At 41.3% G+C, this 24,483-nt stretch overlaps 1 protein-coding gene across 2 annotated transcripts in view; it reads right to left on the reverse strand.

Moving 5' to 3' along the window:
• FAT3 (FAT atypical cadherin 3) overlaps positions 1-24,483 on the reverse strand; it is a 741,111-nt gene that overhangs the window by 393,700 nt on the left and 322,928 nt on the right. For both annotated transcript variants that reach the window (XM_078658413.1, XM_078658412.1), the window contains exon 3: positions 8,862-8,923. In XM_078658413.1, coding sequence (XP_078514539.1) covers positions 8,862-8,923 — 62 coding nt within the window. The remainder of the gene's footprint in view (positions 1-8,861; positions 8,924-24,483) is intronic.

Below are 24,483 nucleotides of genomic sequence, written 5' to 3' on the forward strand. Positions count from 1 at the left end.
CTCTATATTTCAATGCTAAATTCTATCCACATGTGATGAACACTGACCTCTCTGGTAGTGCTTTGAAACTTGTACGTTAGGTATCTATGGTTAATTTGCAAACACGCATCTCTTTGGGTACAACTACGAATTAAGAGGAGAAGAAATCATATTTAAAATTCGGCTCTGCCCGATCACAAATCGCATGGTGTTTTCAAGCAGTTTTGTCGGGCACACTAGCACCCCACTTAATTTTCCCAGCCCAAAATTCCAGCTGGTAAAACAGTTTGATGGTATGGCTGCAATAGCAGCGAGATTTAACCCCCATTCTCGGCTATCCTTTTTCTTTGAAGAGGGGGAGCTTAAAATACCACCCCGCCCTCCCCCCCACCCTGCCATAGTGCTTTTTTATTTTCCACCCCCTACTCTCTTGACCCTTGTCTACCCCCGGTATTTGCATCGAAGTGGAGGGGTGGTACATTACAGTAGCAGTATGAGAGGATGTGGCATAATGGCTGGAGCCATCAAGCTTGGAGCTGGGGAACCCGGTTTGTTCGGCAGAGACTCTCAACATCCTGTGAATCAGGGCGAATCACTTAATCTCCCGAGGCCTTATTTATGAAAGGCCTTGCAACACTTTTGCGCTGCCGTTTCGTCACTTTTTGTGACGCACCAGTGGCATAAAAAATGTGACATAATGTGCCCTATTTACAAAATCACGCATCTCAGCAGATGCATCACTTTGTAAAGCCCTGCCCTACGTTATACCTGCGTCAGGTATAATGTATGGAGGGTGGGTGTTCCCACTTAAAAAGCCTAGTAGAAGTGGTGCAGTGAAATCTATCAGATTGCACTGTGCCACTTCTAGGACGCCACTGCGTCAAAATCTTATGTCTGCTTCCCAGCAAAGGCAGGCAATGTGGCAAAGGAAGGCCCTTTGCAACATTGCTAGAGTTGCGTCACTTTTGTGACACAGTCCAGCAAAGCTTAATTACTGCGTCTACAGATACGTCAGAAATGCTGACGTATCTGTAATCCTTGCGACATGTTGCATCATACAATAAAAATGACACATCCATCATGTCGCAAGGAGGGCACAGTGAAACTGTCGCATCGCTCTTTTCATGCACTGATGCAACATTTGTCCGTTTGTAACACAACTGGTGCTCATATAAAGCACTCGGATACCTTCCGGTTGAGTTTGCGCTGTATAAAACTCCCCCCAAAATATTTACGTGTGTGCGTTTTACACCCCACAGTACTGTACAACTCATAATCGGAGTTACAGAATTCGCTGTGTTCGCCTGCAGAGTGCTTAGATGGAAACTGCTGCAAACATGGCTGCCCTGAGTAAAGCGCCCACACGTGAGCGCGTGCACAGGTAGAATTCCACGCATTCCTTTGCTGAGACGTCCGCCAGCGCTGGCTGCAGATAACACCGCTGCGTGCCTTCCCTTGTCCCCCTGACGGCGCTGCTGGTAAACAGGCTGGTCTAATACAATTGAGGGGGGGTGGAATCCCTTCAGGTGCGTGCTGCAGAAATTAGGTTGGTAAACACTGAGAAACATGTGATTGTGTCTGGAGGCACGTTTTATAGGTTAGTTTTAATAAAAGCTGTATAACTATGAAATAGCTTTGTCTGTTGATTGTGTAATGCCATCTTCAGCGAAAAGCATTTTGGCATCACTCCGGTTTAAAATGTCTACTGACTAAAAGTGTGCTTTGTGCTATTGTACATAAAGCTCCCAGCTACTATGCTGGCGACGAGGGAGGCGCTGTACGAAAGGGCAATAGAGGTTTTGTTCCCTAACTGGTGTCACCATATTCTTATGTATCTTATTAACAACATCCCCTTTTTATTGGAACATCCCTTTCAACACAACCACGTGTGCTCTTTCCTTCCGGAAGTCCTGATGACAGGGTTGCATAGGAAGCTTTCAGTTTAAATATATGGTTCTCAAAATGCTTTAACTTAGAAAGGCATGCACTCCTCTATGGGTAATCAGTGCAGGACCAACCGGTTGGCCCAGGTACTGCTGGATCTCTTCAGCTTGAGCACTACCTTTGTTACCCGATTGTGCTGCCATATTTCCATGTTTTGGGGGCACAGCATTCGTCCAAATTGTTTTTTTTGGCACCTCACTAGAATAGCATTCACATAGCAAAGCGTATCATTTATGGGAGACCCTGCCCCTCTGCAGACCCACTCCAATGCTCCCCATGATGTTGATTCACATGCATGCGCCTTTTCCTTTCTCCTTGAATTTTCTTTTATCCTATGTTCTCTAGCATATGTGATTACTTACATGGTCTGTACTGCTATGATAACGAAATGCCAATAAAAACAAGTTTAAAAAAAAAAAAAATTATGGGAGACCCTGCCTCCATCATTTTTAGGGCATGTTATTTCAAGGTATGGAGCACTTGCTCATGCTGTTTCAAGCAGAAGAAACCTGGATGGGCCACTATGTGGGTTTCAAAACTGAAACAAGTATACCACAATACCCAGAGGCTTTTGGCTGTTTTGCCAAAGGAAGTGGGAAGTCCAAACGGTTCAGGGTTCTTAGGGTATACCCAAAGTTTATGGACAGGTCAGCCAAAAATTCCTCTTTTTTTGCCGTTAAACTTTCGTCCACTGTCATGCTTCCAAAGGGCATGCCAGATAATCCACTTTATACATTGGAAAAGTAATCATGAGTGACACTTAAACAGTGATAGATTTGCATGTTGTTGGCAAAAGGGAGAGGCTCTAGGAGTCTGACCCTAACAATGCACAAGGTGAAAGTATACTGAGTTGAACACTGCCAGTATATCTCAGAAAACAAAACGGGGCTTAGCCCCTTCTGCTGCTACCAGTACGTCATCATATAGTCAAAGCACTGTTCGGTGCAGTGAAGCGGTGTAAAGACAGACTGATATAGTCCAGGCATCCATGTCCAACCAGAAAGCCCTTAAAATGGGAAATTATTTATTTTCAAAGAATTTTTGATAGACTGAGTATGCCAGCAGTTGGTTACTAGTTTTGAAGGTTGTCTATATCAAGGTATTTATTTTAAATTGGAGTATCCAGGACGAATTGCAATAAGTTGTCAGGAATGTGTCCTGAAAGCAGAAATTGGTTTATGTTATTAGTAACGCATGGTATGGTAGTATGAACACCATTGTGTGAATTCTTTTAAACTTCATTATGTGGTCCATTAAGTTGAATAAACATCATATGAGAGCATGAAGTATCATTGAATTAAGTAGACAGAAGGAATGAAAATGCATCCAAATATACTTTAAGATCCTTAAAAATTAATTGAATTTGATTGCTAAAATGTTTACTTCATAAAACATCCACATTGTACATTAAGATTGTTTTCTAGAGGCCTCTTTCCCTACAGTATACAGGTTTGTGACTCATTTAACCCTGTTACTGACTCTTTGATTGTTCTTGGAAAATCAATAAAGCATTGTGAAATAAAAAATTCAAAAAAACTGGTATGAAGTGACCTATCGCTCCTCCACAGCCAAAGTGCATCAGTAGCCGATAAAAATGTATACATTTCAGAGAATGATTCAACTGCCTATACATACTGTCTAGCTGCAATGTCTTTGATTTGTCTTTCATAGGCTATATTCATAATTCTTATCAGCGTTCCAATAAGAACATTCAATTGTGTGGAGAAACGTGCTGAAGTCCACAGTAATAGTTTCCTAAATGACGGTTATAAATATTTACCGTGAATGTCATTCAAGCCGGAACAAAGACATAAAATGTGTTCTAGAATTTCTTTAGGGTGGTTACAAAGTCTACAATTGGTGGTGCAGGATATAAAAATTCCAAGAACAATTAAACTCCTTCGGAGCGATGTATAGTAAACGAAATCTTAGGACTTTTTGTTTTGTTTTTACTTCTAAGTTGGCAATCGATGACCTGCTGAGTAAGCTAGAAGTAAGATTCCACAAGGAGCCCGTATGTTTGTAGCATGATATATCCAATAAATCTCTTATTTGGAAGGACGCCTGAAGGCTTCCCTATTAACATATTAACGGGTGGACTTTGGCATTGTCAAAAGAACCTTTCAAATGGTAAAATCCAGATGTTAAATTCTCTTAGGATCACCAGTTAAGGGTCTGGCAAAAGCTGAGTTGCCAATAATTCTCAAAAGGAATTTGTAAGATTAATGAGGTACCCATGGAGACTATACATTATCAAGGTTTTAATGTTAGTATGACTATCCATGCCTATAGTTGTAAGGGCGTTGCTACAGTGCTTAGATTCTGCTTTTGTAAACATTTGAATCTATTTGTAGTGCAATTTACATGTGACTGTAACCCCTCCCCCTTGTTGCATTTGCTTGTTGCATCTCAATATCCTGCAACTGCTAGGCCTTATTTTGTTTCCAGTTGGGGCTGAGTCTTCCTGCTGCTAAGTGTCTCTTATAAATAAACAGATGTGCTCTTTAGACCAGTGCTTAATTTGATCCGGTGTCTTCCGGTGCTCATCACCGGCACTTAATTGATTTCCGGTGCTCGGCATCCGCACCTCAACACCATACATAGAACAGTCTACCACATGGTTCCGCTGCTCATCTAATTTGGCGATGAGCAGAACAACCATTCTTTAGGAAAACAATATTCCTTAGAATTGCTAATACCTGCCTCCCCACCCATTACTTTAGCTTTGGGGACCTGGAATAATCTGAACTGTCACATTTACCTGCGAGACAGATGGTTAGTAGTTGTTTTGGCAGCGATGACAAGGGCGATAGATAGTGGAAACTGCAGTAGCCTCCTGGTCAGACCCCTGGCACTTAATATTTCACAAATTAAGCACTGCTTTAGACTGTAGAGGGTAAAATATGTGAACAGCATCAGACTTCGTTGGGCGCATGTTTGCAAAGGCACACTTTAGATGACTGGAATTGATCATGATTGGCCTATCCACCTCTGTGTGGGAACCGGGTGGATACAACAGACCTTGGGGAGAATGGGAGGGCTTATGATGTTGATTGGTCTGCTTTTTCCCTTCCCCGAACTGCTTATGATTTTCCTTCTCATTTTCTAACTTCCATAAATGTGCTGCTGCCAAGGGTTTTCCAGAAACACATTCACAAATGAAGTTTCAAGCCCCCTTCCTGATAAACAAGCAAGGCTTATTGCCCATAGTGGTCTTTAATTAATTTAATTGTTTTGTGCAGTGACAACCTGACCCTCGAAACCGCTTTCACTGCTAGTGACTTCATGGGTAAGTGAAACACAGTTTAAAAACCTGGAAATCTTATTTTACTTTAATCTAGATATATTTTCATTATAACAACATGTTGCAACTGCTTGCACATGGTTAAATCATATAGCTATAATTGAGGACAAAAATATCTTAAAACACAACATGGTGCTGAATTGATTATTCCTGTTTTTCTTTTTAAAAAAAACTTCGATTAAAGCATTGTAATAAAGGGTGAATCATTGGACGTGGATTATCTTATGGGCAGGACCACTGGATAGTCGGTACAATGGTGCAAGTGCTGAGTGGGCATCAAGTCCTTGGAGAGGATGGAATAAACCCAATATCAAGCATAAACTTATTTTGCCTTTGGGAGACTCAAGCAGGGCTCTGACATTTCCCTAACACGGGCAGGCAGTGATGTTATAGTTCATTAGCTAATGGTCTAAAAGCAAGTGCCCTGACGCGGATCTTGCCTACAGGCGGAACTCTTAAAGGGCAGTCCAGACTACCTTAGGGATGTGCCTTTGGAAACCAGCCAGGACTCCAGCTGAATAATTTGTTTAGAGTTCTTTCCAGTCATGGTTAAATGGCACAAGGTGGTGGCAAGGGATTTGCAAATGCTTTGCTTTAAAAATAAGGACGAGATTATCCCTTGAAAGACAATGCCTTTAAAATCAATCCCTTTAAAAGCTATCCCTTTAAAATCAATGAACTTCTTCAATCAGTCAAATGCCTACGATTGGTTGTTAATTGCTCATTCCTCTTCCTAAAGGCTCTCACATCTTCCTCAGTCTTTATTAGTATCCCTTGACAGCATTTTAATCCTGCTATGCTGCATTTGCATCTCTTGCAATGTTAATCTGCTGCTCCATAGCTTTATCTCTAATGTCCCCTCCAACCTCAAGCACAGACACCAAATTGTGGTTTGAGAGTGCTACAAATAATTCAATTAAATCACATTTATGATCAATTGAGGAAAATAAGGACATAATTCACATTTGATGTGTAGTTAATACACCATAGCATATAATATTCAGTGCCACCTTAAATGTGCTCAACACAAAAAATTAAGCGTGGGCATGTAAATAATAATTTTCAATTATTCGTGTTCATTGAAAAAGAATAGCAAGTATTTAAATCCCCTTTTTTGTGTTGGATGTTAATCTGTGAAATATTTGATTTTGGGAGAGACCCTTCTGCTGAGTCTTGGTCAATTTACTCATACACAAAGACTTGAAATCACTTTCCCATGAATAGCAAAGCAGTAATTACTTAATACTGCATTCAGAGAAAATAAAGATTATGCTAAACATTTAGCAGGACTTTGCAAGATGTAATTTGCTGTAAGCTTGTACTAAAACACATTTCTGCCTTTTCAACTGAAAATAAAGAAACTGGTTGCACCAGTCCTAAGCTTTTAATTTGATCACAACCATGTGATACGAATTGTATACATTTGTCAGAGACTCAAATGAGTAGGACAAGTAATTCCACTAAATTAGACCATAGAAATGACTTGTTCAAGTTCTCTTACAATGAGGAGGATCACCTGAGTGTGAAAATGCTCAAATAACTGGGTTTGTGAGAAGCCAATTAGGAAGAATAAAATAGCCTCCTGCCAACTACTAAAGAAAGTCACCATTACATTCAGACAGGTGATGCATGGGTGAGGGCCATGCAAAGCTAAACCCTCCCACCAAGGTTGACAGTGCAGCTAAGGTCATATGCAAGTAGGCTCGCTTACTTCTGTATCCAGCCAGAAGTGAGTATAATTGTAATAGATGTAAAATGGGCACAGGCTAAAATTGTCCTTGGATTGAAGACCACAATAAGCGTCTCGCTAGAGCTATGTACATAAGAATATTGTTGAAGCTATTGAGGAACCATGGGTTTCATGAGCCAATTAGACAGGAGCCACCTTCTGTACCATGTCCTAGAAGGCCATTTTGACCATGGTTGTATAATGTTGTTGCAAAGTTTTTATTGACCCCTAAGAATCACATTTTATGTTACTTAGCTTGCAAGATATTTTGCTGTAAATATTTAAATCCCCATTTCCACTTTTACTGTCCTTTAACTTTTACATGCTATTGCTATCTCTTAAATCGATGCGTATTTCAATATAAGTTGGTGATTGCCCATGGGCCGTTATCAAGGAAGAGATGAAAGGCATGTGTAAACGTATTCATTTCAGCCTTGCCAATCTCTGATACGCCTTTATAACGGTTCCCTTAATTTTTGGCCAAAATCTTTCAATTGGCAAAATCTAAACTTTTACATCTCTGTTTATAAAATTGAACTGAGGGGTTCCTATGAGGATAACATGTTCTCTTATCATTTTCTAAGCACACATAAAAGCTCCTCTGGTCCCCATTAAAAAAACTGTATTAGCAATGTAATACAGATGACAATCCCCCTGAAAGGAACTTCAAACAATATAACAACCTGACTGGCTTTCTAGGGAGCACTAAAGAGTGAATGGATGATTGTTTTAACTGAGATCAAGAACCTCTAGGCTCTATTTGATGACAGGTGAAATTGCAGGCATCATGTTCAATATGTTACAAAAAACTTTTCTTTCACCTAACAAGTCTTGAATATTCAATCCACAATTATGAGTTCTATTTCAACTCCAGTTTGGACAGGGGTGCTAGTTTAAAGTTGGAAATATAAAAAACATAAGGTGGCTAATTAATAAACAGCTTAGAATGTGGAGCATGGCTGACAAATGTAGCCTCATGTTTTCTAGGCCAGTTGAAATGCACATTTTATGATTTACTACTAAAGACAAATGTATATAGACTGAGCACTGGTTAGGATTCTTGTTCTATACAGCAACAATAGAATTATTCTGCAAATACACTTTGTCAGTTTTGAAATTTAGGTCAGTGTGCTGTTGCAGCCATGCAGCTTTGTTCACTGTCCTGTAGAGGAGAGCTATTAATTAAAGCCCTGTTCCTATCCCCATTACAATAAACAGGAGATCTCAGAGCAAGGGAGGGCACGCATACATTAGTCTCAACACACATATCTTTTTCTGTCCAGTATTTCCCCTTATCAGTGAGCAAAGGAATCCCTTAAAGTTGTTTACATTCCACTTGTTAGCTGCCAAGCAACCAGGCAGATAAACACAGGTATCTCTGATCAGCAAGCAGCCCAGGAGGTACTTTTTTCAAACGGTTTTCCACCTGTGTTAAAACTGGTCAACAACTAATGTAACGCTCAAATAATTCTACGAATTATTATGTCCTACAAACATCACATATGTCAGCATTGCATCTTGCTGCTAAGATCCATCACTGTCATTAACGGCCCTCTCACCGAGTTGTACGCCTGTGCACAGGAGGGGGCCTTTAACGAATGAGGTACAGTTCAAGGCAAAGGTGCTATAATGCTAATATTACATTCCACCACTGAGGGTATAATGTGGTAAATTAATAGGGATAGAAAGAAAAACACCAGAATGTTGAAGAGATGTTGTACCTGCCTTTAAAGATCCTCTACAACTTACTCTTTCCAATGGAGCTCTAAAAATTCATTTATTATTATTATATTTTTATATTAATTATTTGCTTGCAGCTATACAATATTACACAGTTTTATTGACATTCTTTGAGTAAACAGTATGGCACTCGCATTCAAAATGTGCTCATTGCCTCAGCCTTACCTCAAGAAAGTGCTCTGCTTGCTGTTCCCGATCCAGTTTTCTTATTGTTGTTGTAATTAAACCTGTAAGTGAGAAGAAGTAAAATGTAAACCAGTGTTTGTTAGTTGGACATCCACCTATCTGCAGTAAAAAAAAATGTAAAAAAGCAACAGTGGATAATTAACATAAATCGTGATGCTGTTCATATTGATCAATTTCTCACAACATATATGGCAAGATGTTTCAACCATTTTTGGGGCGCCAAATCAGTCTTTGTGACAAAAAAAATAGTTTTTGCTATTTACGAACCGTAGCGGCTTCTCCGCTAAGGCAGAGGAGCGTCGACCCACTGGAAAAAGGAAATATAAAATGAAAATTACATTAAGTTATTTTCATTTTATTTTTCCGTTGTCAGGCAAGTTTACGGAGTGGAGTGGGGTTGTGCTATTGTCACAGCCAGCAGGGGAGGAGTGGATGAGGCACTTAAGTGTGCATGGCGGTTTGGCCGGCCATCTTGCGAAGGGGTCAAATGAATCATGGATGCCACAACATTCAATGTCTTCGGAGGAGCACCTGTGGAGACGGCTTCTCAGATGGCACTGAGATTTCCACCAGATACCTGGAGATCTTTCAATATGGCATGTGTAAGACCAAGAGGGCAACAGGGGTTGTAATCTCGGTGCACCTGTAGGATGACAGACCGTCTGCTATATTCTAAATGAGGCCCTATGTCTTTTGGACTCCTCTAATCCGGATGTAGTGGGGTTGCACCTTGACCACCTCCCATTCTGAAAGATGAGGCAATGGAGAGGTCTTGTGTCTTTCATAGAGCTTCATGTGGCTGGGAAGAAAGTAGGGCTAATTCTGAGGGAGGGAAGAAAGTGGAGCTAATTCTGAGGGTAGGAAGACAGTGGGGCTAATTCTGAGGGTGGGAAGACAGTGGGGCTAATTCTGAGGGTGGGAAGAAAGTGGGGCTAATTCTGAGGGGTGCTGCTACATTTCTTTCTCCCTTCACCTTACATCACACTACACTGAAAATGCGAAAAGGGTGGTGTGGAGAGAGGGATGACGTTTGCATACAATGCAGCAGGGAGCAACATACCAGGCTATACTTAGTTATTTTTTACTTTATACCTGAATTATATGAGGCTGTAACTCCGCATATAAGGTTTCATTGAGAAAACAGGATTATACATTGACATATGAGAGCGCATCTCTAAATGCGAGACTGCACTGGTAATATGAGGCAATATACATAAGCATATGAGATGGCACCCGCACATATGAGGCGATACCTGACCCTATGACACTAAAACGGGGCATGTGAGGCTTCATCTGTCCATGTTACAGGGCGCTGGGCAAATAAAGCCACATCTACCAGAGCATTTGGTACTCCACGTGTGAATATGAAGCTACAGTATTGTTAATGAGGTTACACTGTACTTATAAAGCAACAGCTATCTGTGTGATCACATACTAGTGCTTATGATGCTGCATTAGGCGTACAAGGCTATATTCCTTCATATATAAGACAACATGTTTGCACAGGTGTAGCCTCTGGTATAAGGCTACCAATGTGCATGAAAGGTTATGCTAAGCATATGAGGCTTTAGTTTTTCTATTCAGACTATTATGTACTTATGAGGCATTATATCTGCTGCTGAGGCTACATTGGACATATAAGTTTGTAACTATGCTGAGAGGACTATATACCTGTGTTTTGGAGGCTGGTGCTGGCATATGACGAGATACCATTACCTGTTGGGCCTTCTCCGTCATCGCTCCTAAAGAGTGCACCGACCAGCCGCTGCACACACCAGCCTCCTCATCACTCCTTGAATTCTGCAACAAGCTGAAGACCTGGCTTTTTGAGTACCCCCGCAAGGCTAGCTCGCACCTGCTCAACGCCAGGACATTCTCCCGGGTGATAATGCACTCTACAATTCTGCATATAATATATGCGTAAGCCTATGCAATGAAGGATGTGCTGATCATATGAGGCTATCTGCTTTAACCCCTTCCATGCTGATGACGGCCGGGAGCCGTCATGGCACACAGTGCTCGTGTGCTGATGACGGCTCCCGGCCGTCATGACCGCACCCGCGATCGGAATGTGCCGCACAGGCGCAGAATCGCGACCGCGCCCAAGGGGTTAAGCTATGAATCTACTGTTATAATGCATTTGAGGCTGTACCTGCTCACATCATTAAACATGCATGTATCATGATAAATCAGTACTCAGGAGTCTCAGGCCGTTCTAGAGGACCATGCCTGCACATGTGAGGTTTTCCATATGCCATGAGGTGAAGAGGAGCATAACAGGTTATATACCAGAACCATTGAGGCCATGACTTTATATAAGGAGCTATAACTTGCATCTGAGACTGCACATGTTTACATGAGGCATACGTTTCTCCTCAAACATCTATACATTTACTTATGAAGCTACATTGGAAATATCAGGCAATACCAGGACACAGGGAAGGTCTAGACCTATGATTAAAAGGGAGCACATGACACATGAGAATATTCAAAAGAATATAAGGACAAAGCAGACCATATGAGGCTTTACATGGGCTTAACAAGCTGTAATAGCCAACAAAGCTAATTCTGTACATATGTGGCTATGCCTGCACCTTTGAGGTCATACCCTGTATTAAAAGTCAAATATGCACATATGAGGCTACCCCCTAGAATCTGAGGCTACAGCTCCACTACTCAATGCTGCACTTGCTTTTGCATTTGAAGCTATACCTGATAGGATGCGATTATATTTGGTCTCCGCAGGCTATACCAGCATATTAAACTATACCTACATAAATTAGGTTGTCCTGGGATATGAGGCTTCATCTCTATTTAGGAGACTATAGCTGAATGTATGAGGCCATACATCTGCATATAAGCCTTTACATTGGAAACTAATCTTCTACATGGGCTTATCAAGCTGAAATAGGTAAATGGGCATTTGATGACTTTAATTTGGCCTATAAGGCTGTTCTTGTCTTCATGATGCCAACCTTTGGTGACTGTTCCTCTTTCATATTATAGCTCTGAACCTGGCACCCCAGCAACACCGTATCTATGACATGGCAGGACGTTAAATTATTTTTTCTGGTTAGTATTTTTATTATAATATTAATATCATGCATTGCACAGTAATGCCATCTCCTGTTACATCAGTGCCAAAGATCATGAGATGTCACTTCCTTTGATAGCACCAAGGTCAAAACTATGTGAGGTCATTTCCAGGGATATCTTTTTAGGGAGTCAAAGGACAATGATGTCATTTGCAGTATTTCTGGCTTTACAATGAGACATCTCCATGGATTTCCTTGCCTTATTTATTGTGCAAATGCCTTCTCTAACTGGTCTGTTCTTTTGAGGTTGGAAGTGAATGACATCCTCACACAAATGCCACTTCACCACGGTCACTAGAACTTAGATAGTCCTCGCCTAGAGCACTCCAAAGGCATGTCTTCAATACGGTGCATGCTTTATGTGACATTTAATTTATTGTAAAAGAAGTGCACTCATTGATTTAGTTGGTGTTTTCTATTCTCCAATTTTTTCTTTCTATACTTTCTGCTGTTCTGTATCTCTTGGTCATCAAGTCATTGGGCGTGTTGATCTACTTAGAGTGTCATTAAATGCCATTTGTTCCATCATCTCTACACATTCAAGGGTGGAGTTGCAGATCACCCTATGGAGAAGTCCTAAAATTGGCTGCATTATACTGTCTATTTGACTGGTTTGGTAGTTGTTGTCATCTTTTGATTCTTCCTTTTATATCCAGGGCCACTGTATTATATATTTGTTTGGCCGCTGTGATATTCTCATAGTTATAAATATGCCACATTTGCCACATAATCCATCATCTGCTGCATAATCTGCAGATGTTTACAAAAAACAAACTTTGTGTCTAGCTCAAGCGGTTGAAAAGTTACTAAAAATGCAGCAACACGCATCGCAGCGCAGTGGAGGGCCCTTTGCCAAAGTTGACCAGTCACTTTTCTGAAGCTTAATGCTGTGTTTGGGTGTTAAACTGGTACTAATGAGCTGGAACTAATGCCCCGGCAGTCTTAACAAGTTTAAAAATGTCAAAATAATGAAGTAATACCATCGCAAAATGTGCTGCATAATGCTGAATAATTTACCTTTTCCTGCTGCATAATTAAGTCAACCCTGCCACATAATTTGGCCTTCCCCTGCCACACAATTCCAGTGGCCCTGTCGATATCCCTGATCAGACACCCTGATTTCAGGGTGATTTTGCACTGTAAATGGGCCGCCAAAGCCGCTTCATGCCTGTAAACACCAGCAGTTCCTTGTCCTGCTTATTTGCCCTCAGGATTCTCCCCCCACAATTTGCTCTTGTGTTTTCAGAGGTCTTTATTTGCTTTCTCTTTCTCTTGGTGCCTCTCTTTGGAAAAAGGGCCTGGCTTCATCAACTCTGGTATGCCAGGCACCTTTATTACCCTTCGATTACTGCAAGGATGTGTTTGGACAAGAGACAGCTGTTAAGATACTTTGGTAAGTTATTGCATCTGCCACAGAAACTACAGGGTCACAGGTTTGAAACTCAGCGCTCTGACTCAGCCTTTCATCTCTGCAGGTCAATAAAATGCGGCGCCTTGAGTAGGGTAGCAGCAACGCCTGGTATTTGCATCACCTGGCTAGCACAGTGGGCTTTAGTTCTGCATAAAAAGATATTTTACAGTGTGTACTGTGTCGGCCATCTCTGTACATCTTGGATGGGACCCTTCAATTACAGAATGACATCTACAGCATTAAGATGTTTGCTGAGCCAGTAAGAAGTATTACATGTAGTTGTGTACTCACATTTTACAGTGCTTTAAAGTGACTGATATCAAAGCGCCTAGAAGGATGACTGAAAGTCCTTTAACAATTGGACTGTAAACTGAAGTGCTGACATCACGCCTAAGTCGTGTAATTTATTGTCTTCTATAAATTCCTAGAGCCACTCAATGAGTTACTCGTGCTTTCATTTCCTCACTCACATACGTATAGACACACACATACATGCAAGCACACACACCTACACACAAGTGTTTTGATAACAGTAATCCTAATTTTAAAACTCTGCCACGAGAAATGATTGCAGGGCATTATGTTTTCTGAAAATGACAACACAAAAACACATGGAAGGAAACAAAATTATACTGTGCTTAAAGTTAGGGAGCTGCAACAATTGTGTAATTTGCTTTTAAGTAATCACGTCAATTTATGGCAAAAGTACGCGAAATTACACGTAATTATGCAAATGCATGCTTTTTCATTTCATGCTACTATTTAGCGTGAAAAGCGTTCTCATATCAATTTTTGTGAAGAGGTTTAATTTCAACAAGAACATCGCAAACAACAGCCATTTACGCTCTGTTGTTCTTTTGTATTGGCGGTACATGTTTACAGCAAATTACCATAAATTACATCACATATTGATATTTTTTTTGCGAATGGTGCATAATTATATGAAGGGGTGTAATGGTGTAATCTGGGAATTTCGCATAACAAGCGTTATGCGAAATTCCAGAAATCTCACAAATTATGCTGGGGTAATGTAAATTTCGCCCACATCTACTTAAAATCTCACCCTTCGGGAATAAATTGTTATCTTCAAGGGGCCAACCAGGGAAGAGAAAAGATCTCTTGAACTAGCCTTGCCTCACTAACAAGCACCAACAATAAGCATTCAAGAATGTTTCTTGGTGTGCTAATAAAATGTGATGCAGTGTGCGCAACGAAATTCGTTTAATTTTTTTAAATGTTTACTTACCTGTAAAACTCCGTAATCCATACATTACTACCCCCCACCCTGCCCCTCCCCCTGCCCACGTCACCGCCCTACAGAAACAGCTACTGCCGACCGCTACTGACTGGCTGAGGTTTTGAGATACACTGAGCATTATATACTGGATGTTCTCTTTAAAGTTCAATGGCTGAATAAAGAGGACGAAGCTCAAACATCATTGCAACGCACAACCTAAAATAAAACTAGACTTATTGCTAAACTGTGCCGAATCCCATGTTTTGTAGCCAGCCAAATCCTCTTCCCGGGACTGCAGATCTTGAAGTAGTACTACGATGGAGATACTTCACTTACTCAGAAATACCTCTCTGGATCAGCCTCATTGAGTTTGGAGACAAGGTAGCCCGATTAGATCAAGATGAGTGCCTTATTGACTAAAAAACAAGCATCGACTTTCATTCTAGCAACGAAGATGAACTCAATGCAGTTCTTTCAACATAGAGGGGATAGGAGTCAACTACATTTGGTTGGCGATCAGTCAAGCTAATTTGTCAGGTTCTTACACCTGCCACAGAAGCCACAGGGTGAAACTCCATGCTCCAACTCAGCCTTTCATCTGTCCAAATCAATATAATCCGTTCCATTGAGCTGGGTAACAGCAACAGCTGCTATATGCATCACCTGGGTATCATAGTAGGGTTTTAGTGCTGGCAAAGTAGAATTCATGGGGCCTAATTAACTATGAATAATCTCCATTGGGCACATCCCAAGTGTACTCCAATGGGCGATAACGTTTTGATACAGATTAATTGCATAAAATAATCCCTTACTTCCTGGATGGGCGTGAAAGAGCAGAGCAGCCTGTTTTCCTGGCCCTTTAGTCACCCAGTCGATCACAGACTAATATTACGACCTAGCGGAGGGAAGCTCGGAGCGATGCTCCCAAGAAGGGCACCTCACTGACCTCTTTCCCTGGGAGAAGGTTATCTCCATCCATCAAAGTAGTGCTTTGCTTAATATTGTTTTTCCTGCTTCCGCCCTGCAGTAGCTCTCTCTACCACCAGGGGGCAACTCCATTTCTTTGATTAGGGCCCATGTGCACTGTACTTGTAGAGCAGAGGTCTGACCAGGAGAGCATTCCTCCAATAGTCTCTTAATGTTTGAAGAACTAGGGTTTCAGTTCATTGATGAAGAGATGAGGTCAAATGGTCTTCTGAAGGTCTTTGGCTCTCCAGAGAAATGTCCAGAAGACATTCATTGAAGCAGAATCAGGACATGTTTGACCATTCATGGACTGCAGTTTGATCAGTGTTGGGTATCAGTATGGAGTTTTTCAGCAACTTCACGCCGGCAGTGAATATTTCACTTTAGCAATCCCGCTCTCATCGAGACAGTTTCTGAGCCTGTCAACGTACAGATGCAGACACCTCCGATGATGTGTGATTATGACCCTGCTGGTTACAGTGCCACCTTCAGACTGTGAAAATTGCATTTGCATACTTTCAGGCAGAATGCAGTCTCTCAAAGACAATCTGCAGCCTGGCAGTGATAACTCAGAGATGAACTGATGATATGTAGACACTGCAAGGAGACCCTGATGACTTTGGGTAAATGTAAGCATATTTATTTTAAGCCATTTTGAGTGAATTGTGGTTTGATGCTTCGTGTATATTTGACACCAGCTTTCCAGTGATTTAGATAGGGGGAACAAATCTGTAATAAAATCAATGCTTGCTGCCCTGGACGAGATTCAATGCATTTGAAACAGATAATTATGTGTTCTATTCTGAGGCAGAAGGGTTTGGATATGCGATTTAATACCATTCTCAAGATGAGATTCATAATTCTCTCAGTGTGACAACAAGCAAATTTAAAACAACCTTGAAAAGAAATGAAAAGAAAACTTTTCAGTGACTAGAACTTGCACACTGTCAATCTATTACAGCATAAACCCACGCAAACAAAAAGTGTAATGTCACACATTGTAACCAGAATGAGACAGACTGCAGTATCTGAATATATGCATGTATTACAGCATCATACTGAAATAATATCTGAAGATAACACTGACATCAGTAGAATGAATAGTAAATGATTAGCCCTTGTTTCTCGTCTTTATTGTTAAAATACCACTTCTAACACTATTATTAGTATTATAACTAAAGAACTCGTACTACTAATAATAATACAAATGATGATAATAATCATAATAATAACACAATATCTTAATTATAATATTGGGAGTTATTCTTTTATTGCTGTTCTCTAGTTATTTGTATTATTTGTTTTACAAACATGGCTGAAAGCAGTGTCCAAGAATGTAAACACAATCAGATAAATAATGGAAATTGAAAAGAGACAAGTACAGGAGTAAGAAGCCAAATATTTTGATATATAAAATAACTGGAATGCATACACATTGTTCATTTTCTTCATTTAACTCTACAGATGAGGGTAATAGAGCACATTATGTACAACAACAACAGCGAACAACAGTTCCACATGGGTGGGCTTAGCGGATAGAAAGAAGGAGGAAGTGGGAAGCAGCAGATAAGCAGACAATTGTAGACTTATGGCATGATTGAGTTTGGTGGACGGGCTACTCCATCACAAACATGACGGATATCTTGTCCGCCATATGCCATAGGAAATAATGGATTGTAATATGGTGGACGTGATATCCGTCAGATTCATGACTGAGTAACCCGGCCCGCCAAACTCTAAATCAGACCCTTAGAGAACATAGAGGTAGAGAACCGTAATCATGCTCTTGGCTTGGACTAGTAGCTATGCTCACATCATCTATGTTGCCACGCAATTGAGGTGCAAGGCTTCATTTGATATGATAAAAGTGTAAAGCTGTACTCTTTTTCCTATGTGATAAAAACACACCAAGTGGCTTTCTGTGTTTTAAATATTACAGAAATAGCACACATTCATTAGTGCCTGCTCTTAATGCAAGGAAAGAGGAGACACAGAAGACTGCAACAGTTCTAATTGTCTAAGCCAAAAAAAGAGTTCCTGATCACAACCTGTAGTACCAAGAGAAAACAGCAACTCAAAAGAATCTTTTGCATCTTTAGAGAATCTCTGGCTCATAAGATTGAAAGGGCTGAGAATGAAATATTCTTTTGTTTGGCAATATAAGAAGTGTATTTATCTAGGATCATATGACATTGAAACTTGTACACTGTCTAGCACTACATGAAATACAACAAATAGGTTTAGAAAAGACACTGCATCATGGAGAGAAAATGTTTGGAATTTACGGTTCTGTACTTCACTCCATCCTAAAGTATCATGGTCCAGGTCAGGGAATTCGATTTTATTATGGGCTACAAATGTCAACAAATCCTTGTGCCAGATTAGGAAGAAAGCTGCAAATTAGGCTGGTCATCACCTGAATCGACTGGAAGTATTTTGGCAACTGGAGTTTCAGGAGTCATTCTACAAGACGTAGAGTCCATGGCAATTCCAACTTGTCCCGACACTATTTTGACCTAGATCACTCAATCCAATGAAGCACCACAAGAATCGTGTGTCCAGAGCGGCCTTTTGTTCCACCAAGAGCTATCACTTGTGGAGATGTCAGTGAATGAGTTTGGGATATGTTGAAAATATTTAATGAGTAGACATTTGCATAAATCTAAGCAGAGAATCATTCAAATCAACTACTTTCTGCAGCCCATGAACACCCAGAGCCAGAAAAATGAAGCAGGGGAAGATTACGTAAAAAGAGACAGCTTTTTTGATAGCCATGTTTGGTGTATGACAACTGCAACTCTGGGCTTTATTGCATTGATTAAAAGAAGATTACTTGGAGGTGCCCTGTTAATGCTGATCTAATACCTAAGCAATGTATGTTTTCAGATATTGACAATATGTGGTCAATACTGGTCTCAGCTCAACATCTAGTGATTATGGGCAAATCACTTACTCTCCCTGTGCCTTAATAAAAGAGCGTAACAATCTGGCTCGGTTGTAAAGTGCTCCAACAGCCTTGTGCCAGGTTGGCACTATGAAAAACGATTTAAAAAATGGTGGTATCGTTGAAGTCAAGGTAATAAACACTTTGCCTACATTTGGAAAAATCACCATAGATACTGAGTGCAATTAGAACACTAGAATGTTGAGAGCTCCATTGAAGACAATGGCGTGCTCCTGGCTTCTAATGGCTGGTAAAAGCCCGGCACTTCATCATTCCACAGCAGTTGCTGTGAACAAAGGCCTTGTGGAGCCTGGGAGATTTAAATCCGCTTGGGCTCCATTAGGCCTTTGTTTTATTTGTTAAAACATTCTGTCCTCTAGTACCGGTATGTCCTAATAGCATTGCAGCCCGCCATAGCTGGGATATACCGGCCATAAAGGCCTTTAACCCCTTTAAAGCTAGTAAACAAACCTCCCCAGTGCTGCGCTGTCCATTATCCGGTGCTGAACTGGACGTCCAACGGTCGTGCGCAGCACTGGGGAGGTAGTGCCCGTGACGACCGTTGGCCGACGGCAGCACTTAAGGGGTTAATGGCCGGTATAGCCCACCACGGAGGGCAATAAGACCATATTATACAAGCTGAATGAAAACAATCAGAAAGTCAATGAGAAAATGGTGCGTCTTCATCATATACACCACCCGCTTGGAGGAATATTATCTCGACCAAAGCAGCTCAGAACAATTGTCGAGCCAATCCAGGAATTGTTTTATCTTCTATGGACATGCCTATTTACAGGTTCCAACTTGGAAGACTCAGAGGTGGAACTTGGCCACACCATCAAATAATAAGCAGTGTGCACCTTTGGGAGTTATATTTCACCTTCATGTGAGGCTGTTGATTGGCCAGTTCTGATTAGTCTCACCCTTCTCTACATTCCATCTGAGTTCCTCATAATTGAGGGTGCAGTTCTTTGTACATGGGAGGCCAGTTCCTTTGGCGCAGGAGCAGTGTGTTGTTTGGGCAAAGAATGCAGTAATCTCAGAAGATACTTTCCAACATTAAGCGATGTGGCCCTAAAGTAAACTGATTTGCATATTTGGAAGCCATGTTGAGGCCCTCTACAGGTCACTTGAATCAGTGGCCAAAGTTGGGGGAATCTGAGGGGTACAACGCGCCCATACATTTTTGATTTTAGAAAAACAGTTCCTCTTAATTCCGACAGCTGAAATGCTTCAGCTAAAGTGTAAGGCAGAGTCTCCTGTGCTGTTAAACCAAGGGACTGTCAGGCAGCTAAACAAGCCTTCTTGCTAAAGTGCCTGCTTGCCTAAAAGAAATGTAAATGTGGGCAACTGATCAGTCTGCAAATGAAAAGGATGCCTGGAAGCTAGTATTGGCCTAAACTAATGGAATAACTTGAAGCTTCCTGATGACACACATTTATTCATTTTGAGAGGGATTGTAAGGGAGTTACCAGCTAAGATGTGAAGAATGTGCTTTTAAAAGACAGTTACCAAAAAGAATGGCTTCCTGATGACACACATTTATTCTTTTTGAGTGGTATTGTAAGGAAGCTACCAGCTAAGCTGTGAAGTGTGTGCTTTAAAAAGACAGTTATGAAAAAAACCTGCACTACATACAGTCTGCAAAAAACGCACACAATTTGAGCATTTTGCAGCAGCCTATCTTATACTATGTGTAATAATGCAAGTTTAAAATAATGACTTACATGTTCACAGTGCTTCCTGTCACAGACTGAGACCTTGTAGCACTAAAAATACACAAGTCACTAACCTCCACTGCACCAACCAGGATTCAATTCTGTGGCACTCTGGTGCAGAGCAGTAGAGGTTTCATAATGAACGATAGTGCATTTTCACTAATTAACATAACTTCCATTTAATTTTCATTTAAGCTGTGCATTATTATGTAGATACCAGAAGGTGAAAGACTGAAAAAAGTTACAGAATATTTTGTTTTTAGCCACACCCACATGCTCACTCACCCGCCCCCTTGAAAGCAGCATCACAGTTCATACTTTCTTTAATGCACTTAGCCCACTGCTCTAAATACCCTATATTTTGTAGGATGAGAGCTGGCTACATAAACACCTGGCTGCAATAGTCTACAAAGGTACAGAATGTCTATAAATTGAGTATCCCTGATTAGTCTAAGAGTGCCCAGCGATGAATGTCAGTCATGCACACAAAGTGAGAGCCAGTGCTCCCGTTGGTCTATTCATGATGCTTAGACATACACAGAAACTTGAACCAGCCAGAAAGGGTGCATAGATAATATTGTTTAACTAAATATACACTCAATTTGATGGAAACAGCAATCTTTAACTTTATATGTTTAAGCAAAAACTGCTTCTGTGAAAAAACAGCACCACGTATTTAGATGAAAATAATGAGAGTGAGTGTAAAGGTTTGTTGTTAATTGTTTATTATTAAGAAGCCAATTGGTAATGTAAAACTGAGCACGGAGCTTCCATTAGAAACAAGAACTAACTGACAATAAACTATATTTCACAAACTTATGTTAGTGTACACTGAGAAGTAGGCGGGGTTACCAATAGGTGGCAGTGGCTCATTGCTACATCAACGGGAAAACCCTATCAGCAAGAGCCTTGCAACGCCCAGAATTGCTTACCCTGTTCCAATGTAGTTCTACACATGATTGGTAGAGGCTTCAAAGCAGAATAGGCACTCCAAAATGTGTAGCCATTGGGTGCACTCCATGCAAGCCAAGACAAGCAGTGATACGGTCTACCATTGGACGATGTAACCTGGGACTTCAGTGGCTCTTCCCAAGTGCTGAGAGCATGCAGAGGTTTCAGGAGATCAGATTCACCAGCAGAGTTTGGGCCTAAGGGTCTCATCCCTGAGGGGCAGCACCTAGCCTCTTCCGGCCAGGAGAGACATTTTGAACATGCAGTCTAGTGTACAGCTGGGTGGAAATCACAAGGCTGCTTGGAAAATTGACTTGTGTTCCATTTCCCATTTTGTACATCTCCAGTGTATTACTACCCAGTGCTAGACATATCACCTGCCTTGCTGGCACTTATTATCAAATGGAGTTGGAGACTGATGCTAAATCAGTGTCCAGTCTAAGTGAATCTCAAGCATGGGGTTTAACCCATAACAAGAGTCAATATGTTTGGAAATACTAGTCAGAAATGGTAATTGTATCCACCCAGAATTTCCTCAGATATTTACCACTAATAATTGGGGCCTTAAATCCAGACCCTTATCTAGAAACCAGACTTGGCATTTTAATAACTGCTACCTAGCAGGAGCTGTATTAATACAGCATTAGAAAGAAGTCAGTTTGCAAATAAGGCTCCCTTATTGTGCACTGATAAAGTAATCTGCACAACAGTTTACATATAAATATATATCATTTTACTGAGTTAACTTGAAGATTTCACATGGTTTTATTTGACTTTCATTCCAGATGGTGAGGGCAACATGTGGCAGGCAGTCCTAATTACATCTTATTGTGAAAAGTCCTTGCCTCCTATGGGTCACCACATGAGTGCAGTGTTTTATTGGGCCCTGTAAATGATGAGACCTCACTAGTTAAACACTGCATGTGACGCCTTTTAAGTGCATTAAATAACTTCCATTTAAAAAGACAACAGCTTTGGCCAACATTGCCTCTACCACCCCCTTGTGCTCTTTATTCATGAGATTACTGGAACTGAAGACTTTGCAAAACAAGGTACTTGCCACCCATTGGTAAAATGACATCACTGCCTTCTCTCAATCGTTAGCCTTAGCGTTATGTTTGAAGCGTTCATCTGTGCCCCGCTGCACCAGCCCTCTTTAAAACGGCTTCAATTGTCAGCAGGCGCTGGACGACATCGGGACATGGTTCATAAAGAAATTGGACGGGTTTCAAGATTATCTTGGTTTGAGACTACTTCAAGCTTTACCTCCGTGAGACAAGCGCAAGCCGCTGGATAAGTAGGAGTGTCCCCAGAGCAAGCGCAAGAGAAATCTGGTGTCCCGCCAATACAGTTCACAGTCCACAGGATGCTACTTACCGCTTTACGTATTCCTGCCCCCACTACACACTCAAGCGTTGCGGCCCCTATGCTGCCAACAGTGAACTTGCATTTGTGAGTGACTCGCTGGGAGGGAGATAGATTGGGGATGGAGTAACCCTCCCAAACTGGTCGTGACTCCTATGGAAGTTGAAGTGCATGTGCAGAGACTTCTGGGACGGTTCAGACGTCTCTGCTCAGTGATGTTGGCACGTAGGCTGCTGGGACAGTGGCAGAACATTCAGGGGAATCCTGATATCAAGAAAGTGCAAGAGAAACTAAAATTCCTCTAGCAAAATCCAGTCTGCCAGCAGAGATACATAGAAATGAGTCTCCCCACCAAACCAGATATGACTGTGCGCTGCAGGGCTCACCTCTTCTGAAGGTAAACATCGTTTACAAAGCGGTGTTTACACCGCAGTTCCTTTACAACGATGCCATTACAACGCAAGTTGTTACTCTGACTTGCGCTGGATGGCGCTATTGGACAAGGAATGATGTAATTTTATATTCCAACACCTTCCCTACTGTTACGTGGACTGGTGTTGTAATATAAAATTATAATATTCCACAATCCGCGCCCTCCAACGCAAGTCATTGTAACGACTTGCGTTGTAATGCCCGCATTGTCAAGTACCGCGATATAAAAGATCACGTTCTATTGACATACATCCCTTCTGAAGCATGCTTTGTTCCCTATGTATTTTTTGCACAGTTTTGGTTTTAGTATTATTTGTATCTTCGCCTATCTGTCTACCAGTCGGACTACACCTAGTTAAGTTGGCTTTTATTTTTCACAGGATTTATGGTACAGACATTTCGCATTCTAGGCATATATCACGTGGGATGTCTTAAAGCTTCTCAGTCTTCAGTTTACCAGAGAACTTGGCACAATACTATCTGCAAAGGCTGATCACAAATTAAAATGACAATTCCTCCTCCTCGTAAACTTCTCCATGCAAGTCTTGTCCCTTGAAACCTCTACTCAATGCATAGGTACACTGTTTGGAAACTTTGAGGTCATCCTGTTTCCCAATACACTCCACCTTCCCAGTTTGTGACTGCAAGGAACCGTAGTCGCCATCTCCTGGTGAGATTATTGCATGGAGCTGTCAACATCAATTGCCTTCAGGGCTGTTCCAGGATATTTCAAATATTTAACAGTAATCAGAAATAAATGATCCACATTCATTTATTTTGCTAGCACAGCAATGCAGTGACTACAAGACTTAGCGTGCACTCTGCATGTGAAGGCTGCAGGTGTCGGGAAGAACAGCAGCTACCCGGTAGGCTACTACCTGGGGTTTTATGACAGAACTATGCATGCCTAAACCACTTGTGGCTTTACAACGCAGTCAGTAGCAGACCTGCGTCATTACCATGCATCCCTTCAGCACGCAGGTCATTTCAATCACTTGCCTTCGGGAGGGTTCTGGACATTGGAATGGTGTAATTTACTATTCAAACTCCAGTCAGAGTAGGGAAGGTGTTAGACTATAAATCCAACACTACGTTCCCTAAAACAAGCCACTGTAACGACTTGCGTAATAAAGGAACACGTGGTAATGATGCATTCGATGTAGTGCCTGCATTGTAAATGCACTACGTGGTTTAGATTGTGTGGTAAATGGTGTTTCCCCTACTTGGTCATCGCCATGCCACCTTCACACTGTGCCTCTTTTTTGAGGCATTGTAACCATTGACCCTTTGAGGAACAGTGGTCACAATTCAGAGACTTCGAACATTATGATACTCTAACAAAGGTCTGCTGTGCCATGCAGATCCTCTTCCCAGAATTCTCTGCGATGCCCAACTGCGGTGCAATGTCCAACCCGTCCTTATTTATATTAAAACAAGGGTAAGAAGCGGCACTCCGCGCAGAGCGAGGAACTACTGAACTCT

The sequence above is a fragment of the Lissotriton helveticus genome, chromosome 8, assembly GCF_964261635.1.
Source record: "Lissotriton helveticus chromosome 8, aLisHel1.1, whole genome shotgun sequence".
Taxonomy (NCBI): Eukaryota; Metazoa; Chordata; class Amphibia; order Caudata; family Salamandridae; genus Lissotriton; species Lissotriton helveticus.